The sequence below is a fragment of the Thunnus thynnus genome, chromosome 1 (assembly GCF_963924715.1).
Source record: "Thunnus thynnus chromosome 1, fThuThy2.1, whole genome shotgun sequence".
Taxonomy (NCBI): Eukaryota; Metazoa; Chordata; class Actinopteri; order Scombriformes; family Scombridae; genus Thunnus; species Thunnus thynnus.
The window spans coordinates 382,501-388,524 of record NC_089517.1 but is presented as its reverse complement, the minus strand read 5'-3'; the positions used below and the strand labels follow the sequence as shown (position 1 = coordinate 388,524).

Here is a 6,024-nt window from a genome sequence, read left to right as displayed (position 1 = left end):
CCATTAGTTTTATTGATCATACAAGTGTCGAGTCTATGAAATGTTAGAAAGTCATGAAAAAGGCCGTCAGTCGTTCTCAGAGTCGACAGTTATGTTTATTTAGTCTGAGTAAAGTCCAGAAGAGATTCAACCGACACCAGAGGTGGAAGAAGTACTCAGATCCTTTACTTCACTACACAATACTGCATGTACAAATACTCCATTACAAGTAAAAGTCCTGCATTAAAACCCTCCTACAGTAAAAGTAATCATTCATTCATTACTGCAGTACTTTAACTACATCAAGCTCATAATACTTATGTACTTTTACTGCAATACTTTAACTACATCAAGCTCATAATACTTATGTACTTTTACTGCAATACTTTAACTACATCAAGCTCATAATACTTACGTACTTTTACTGCAGTACTTTAACTACATCAAGCTCATAATACTTATGTACTTTTACTGCAATACTTTAACTACATCAAGCTCATAATACTTATGTACTTTTACTGCAATACTTTAACTACATCAAGCTCATAATACTTATGTACTTTTACTGCAATACTTTAACTACATCAAGCTCATAATACTTATGTACTTTTACTGCAATACTTTAACTACATCAAGCTCATAATACTTACGTACTTTTACTGCAGTACTTTAACTACATCAAGCTCATAATACTTATGTACTTTTACTGCAATACTTTAACTACATCAAGCTCATAATACTTATGTACTTTTACTGCAATACTTTAACTACATCAAGCTCATAATACTTATGTACTTTTACTGCAATACTTTAACTACATCAAGCTCATAATACTTATGTACTTTTACTGCAATACTTTAACTACATCAAGCTCATAATACTTATGTACTTTTACTGCAATACTTTAACTAGGATTTTTCATGCAGGACTTTTACTTGTAATGGAGTATTTGTACATCGCTGTATTGGTATTTTTACTGCAGTAAAGTACTTCTTCCACTGCTGGTATTGTATGTTATTTAATTGATCAGTGATCAGTGTATCTGCTGCCCCCTGCAGGCTGCTTTCAGATCGGTTTCTATTGGCAGTCGGCTGTGGGCGGGACCAGATGCAGCGACCAATAGGAGCGGACCTGGAGCGTTACCAGGGAAACAGCGTACAATGCTGGAGACGGAGAGACAGCAGGCTAGTTAGCTAACAGGCTAGTCAGCTTCGCTAGTTAGCGGATAGTTGATCAGCAGCGGCGGATAAATATTTAAAAATCTGCGTTAAACTTATAAACTGAAGGCCGGAGTTTGATGAGCAGCCTGCGGTCGCCGCTCCGGTCTGTTTGTCGGTGTTAGCAAGCTAGCATGGCCTTAGCAGTGTCCGGCTAACGAGGCTAGCAGATTAGCACGCTAACCAGGCAGGCTCAGCGCGCTGTGGCCGGGGAGCAACGCGCTAACACGGGCCGAGTCCTCTGCCGGGATGGATGTGAGTTAACAGCCGGACCGGGACGCTCTCAGCCGGGCGGTGCTTCTCTCTGCGGGTCAGCTCAGCAGCAGCCGGGTTCTCCCGGGGGAGGGCACGGCTGCACGCCGCCGGTCGAGCCCGGAGTCTGGGATGAGAGGAGATGCTGCGGACCGGAGGGCCGATCCACATCCCGAGTCCCGGTAACCCGTTAACCCGTTAACCCGAGCTAAACAGGTGAGCTGCCGCTGCTACCTGCATGTTTCAGGTGTCTGAACCTCTGTTGTAGTCCAGCTGTTTAAATTATTAATTATGTAGATATTAGTAACATCAGTCATAATACAGTCATTACGGTATTATCGAACCGCTACAGGAATATCTGGTGATGGGATTATTAAACTGCAGCTGATGAGTATTTTCATCACGGATTAATCTGATAATTTTTCTCTTCCAAAATCTCAAAGGAGATGAAAGTCAAGTTAATTTCATCTGTAAAGCGCCAAATCAAACCAGAAGTTATCTCAGGACTCTTTCCACATAGAGCAGGTCTGAACTCTTTAATCTACAGAGACCCAACAGTCCTCCATCAGCAGCAGGAAAAACTCTCCTTTAACAGGACCGGACACTGGGTGGCGCCATCTGGGTTGAGAGAGAAAGATGGAGGGAGACACAGAGAAGCATAATAACAACGATAATAACAATAATAACAATATTAATGATAGAAGTATGACAAATAATAATATCAGCAGCATCAAAAAACTATAAGCTTTATCAAAAAGGAAAGTTTGAAGCCTACTCTTAAACATAGAGAGGGTGTCTGCACCCCGGACCCAATCTGGAAGATGGTTCCATAGAAGAGGAGCCTGATAGCTGAAGGCTCTGCCTCCCATTCTACTTTTAAAGACTGTAGGAACCACCAGTAAGCTGCATACTGGGAGCGCAGTGTTCTAGTGGGATAATACGGTATTATGAGCTCTTCAAGATATGATGGTGTCTGACCATTAAGGGCTTTGTAAGTTAGGAGAAGGATTTTAAATTCTATTCTGGATTTTACAGGAAGCCAATGCAGTGAAGCTAAAATGGGAGAAATGTGGTCTCTTTTTCTAGTTTTAGTCAGAACACGTGCAGCTGCATTCTGGACCAGCTGGAGAGTCTTTAGAGACTTGTTAGAGCAGCCTGATAATAAGGAATTGCAATAATCCAGCCTAGAAGTAACAAATGCGTGAACTAGTTTTTCTGCATCTTTTAGGGACAGGATGTGATTTTTGTGATATTACGTAAGTGAAAAAAGGCAGTCCTTGAGATTTGATTTATGTGGGAGTTAAAGGACATATCCTGATCAAAGATAACCTGACGGTGGTGCTGGAGGCCAGGGTAATGCAGTGAAGAGGGGTGAGGAGCAGTGAGGAGGTGTAGATGTCTCATGCTGTCTCTGTGTGCAGGATGGACGTGTGCAGCAGGAACCTGAACCGCACGGCGCCGGTCGGTGACGAGGTGCCGCAGCGAGCCGACGTGCCGCTCTGCTCTCGCACTAACGGATGGAGTTGGCCTCCTCACCCCTTCCAGCTGCTGGCCTGGCTGCTCTACGTCTACTTCGCCGTCACCGGCCTCGGCGTGTTCGTCCCGCTGCTGCCGGCACACTGGATCCCTGCAGGCTACATCGTATCCTTCCACTGAGCACAAACGTTATTGATGGATTTTATTGATTGGCTCATTTAAAGATGTGTAAGGTGTAAACCAGTAAAGTGATGTGTAGGATGATCAGGGTGATGTCGGGGCCTCCTGTGCTGTAAATTACTGTAAAACATAAAACATCACACATAAATGTATATTTATGTCACATGACACATAAATCTGTCACATGTCTCTAATCTTCTGATTAACATCATTACATACGATGTTGATTTAGTTCATATTAATCCATTCAGGCTTCTACAACACAGGATGAGTCTCAGTGTTTTAGTCATGTTGTGGTCATGTGATGAACATGTTGTGGTCATGTGATGAACATGTTGTGGTCATGTGATGAACATGTGGTCATGTGATGAACATGTTGTGGTCATGTGATGAACATGTTGTGGTCATGTGATGAACATGTTGTGGTCATGTGATGAACATGTTGTGGTCATGTGATGAACATGTGGTCATGTGATGAACATGTTGTGGTCATGTGATGAACATGTGGGCATGTGATGAACATGTTGTGGTCATGTGATGAACATGTTGTGGTCATGTGATGAACATGTTGTGGTCATGTGATGAACATGTGGGCATGTGATGAACATGTTGTGGTCATGTGATGAACATGTGGTCATGTTATGAACATCATGTGGTCATGTTATGAACATGTGGTCATGTGATGAACATGTTGTGGTCATGTGATGAACATGTGGTCATGTTATGAACATGTTGTGGTCATGTGATGAACATGTGGTCATGTGATGAACATGTGGTCATGTTATGAACATGTTGTGGTCATGTTATGAACATGTTGTGGTCATGTGATGAACATGTGGTCATGTTGTGGTCATGTGATGAACATGTGGTCATGTGATGAACATGTTGTGATCATGTGTTGAACATGTTGTGATCATGTGATGAACATGTTGTGATTATGTGTTGAACATGTTGTGATCATGTGTTGAACATGTTGTGATTATGTGTTGAACATGTTGTGATCATGTGTTGAACATGTTGTGATGATGTGATGAACATGTTGTGATCATGTGTTGAACATGTTGTGATCATGTGATGAACATGTTGTGATCATGTGTTGAACATGTTGTGATGATGTGATGAACATGTTGTGATCATGTGTTGAACATGTTGTGATCATGTGTTGAACATGTTGTGGTCATGTGTTGAACATGTTGTGATCATGTGATGAACATGTTGTGATCATGTGATGAACATGTTGTGATTATGTGTTGAACATGTTGTGATGATGTGATGAACATGTTGTGATCATGTGTTGAACATGTTGTGATCATGTGATGAACATGTTGTGATCATGTGTTGAACATGTTGTGATCATGTGATGAACATGTTGTGATCATGTGTTGAACATGTTGTGGTCATGTGTTGAACATGTTGTGATCATGTGTTGAACATGTTGTGGTCATGTGTTGAACATGTTGTGATCATGTGATGAACATGTTGTGATCATGTGTTGAACATGTTGTGGTCATGTGTTGAACATGTTGTGATCATGTGTTGAACATGTTGTGATCATGTGATGAACATGTTGTGATCATGTGTTGAACATGTTGTGGTCATGTGTTGAACATGTTGTGATCATGTGTTGAACATGTTGTGATCATGTGTTGAACATGTTGTGATCATGTGTTGAACATGTTGTGATCATGTGTTGAACATGTTGTGATGATGTGATGAACATGTTGTGATCATGTGTTGAACATGTTGTGATCATGTGTTGAACATGTTGTGATCATGTGTTGAACATGTTGTGATCATGTGTTGAACATGTTGTGATCATGTGTTGAACATGTTGTGATGATGTGATGAACATGTTGTGATCATGTGATGAACATGTTGTGATCATGTGTTGAACATGTTGTGATCATGTGTTGAACATGTTGTGATCATGTGTTGAACATGTTGTGATCATGTGTTGAACATGTTGTGATGATGTGATGAACATGTTGTGATCATGTGTTGAACATGTTGTGATCATGTGATGAACATGTTGTGGTCATGTGTTGAACATGTTGTGGTCATGTGATGAACATGTTGTGGTCATGTGATGAACATGTTGTGGTCATGTGATGAACATGTGATCATGTGATGAACATGTTGTGGTCATGTGATGAACATGTTGTGATCATGTGATGAACATGTTGTGATCATGTGATGAACATGTGGTCATGTGATGAACATGTGGTCTTGTGATGAACATGTTGTGGTCATGTTGTGGTCATGTGTTGAACATGTTGTGGTCATGTGTTGAACATGTTGTGGTCATGTGATGAACATATTGTGGTCATGTGATGAACATGTTGTGGTCATGTGATCGTACCCATTAATCCTTGCAGCAGCTGGAATTTAACACAGACATGTATAAAGATGTGATGTGATCCTGTAGACGTGTATCTGAAGGCTTCAGCAGTGTGATGAATGATCCTGAGCTGTGCGTCAGTGTACGGGCATCATGTTCGTGTGTCACCTGTGTGTCCATGTGATGGCCGTGTCCATCGACCCGGCCGACCACAGCGTGAGGACGAAGAGCCACCGAGGGCCGGTCCCCGCCTTCGACCGCTCCAAACACGCCCACGTCATCGAGAACTGCCACTGCTACCTGTGCCAGGTGGATGTGTGAGTACACGCACATGCATGAACACACGCAAACACACACAAACACACACACATACAGTGTTGCCATTGGCACCTTTAACTACACACATCCACCAGTCAGCTCAGTAAATATCACTGCCGGCGTTTCAAACCAAACGGAGCACATTTACTCTCCAGAGGAAGAGGTGCGGTACGTCCTGAGAACGTTTGTCAGTCAGCTTTACAACTTCACAACACGCACACGTCATGTCGTCAGGTAGAGGAAGAAGCCGACCGCTTCTAACGC

General features: G+C 42.2%; 1 protein-coding gene across 4 annotated transcripts in view; it reads left to right on the top strand.

Moving 5' to 3' along the window:
* Nucleotides 1–1,052: 1,052 nt before the first annotated feature.
* zdhhc1 (zinc finger DHHC-type containing 1) overlaps nucleotides 1,053–6,024 on the top strand; it is a 17,955-nt gene continuing 12,983 nt past the window's right edge. The window contains exons 1-3 of one of the 4 annotated variants that reach the window (XM_067599369.1): nucleotides 1,053–1,664; nucleotides 2,870–3,089; nucleotides 5,584–5,759. In XM_067599369.1, coding sequence (XP_067455470.1) covers nucleotides 2,871–3,089; nucleotides 5,584–5,759 — 395 coding nt within the window. In that variant the 5' untranslated portion in view covers nucleotides 1,053–1,664; nucleotide 2,870. The remainder of the gene's footprint in view (nucleotides 1,665–2,869; nucleotides 3,090–5,583; nucleotides 5,760–6,024) is intronic. The other 3 variants (XM_067600065.1, XM_067600469.1, XM_067601277.1) reach the window with 3 other exon arrangements.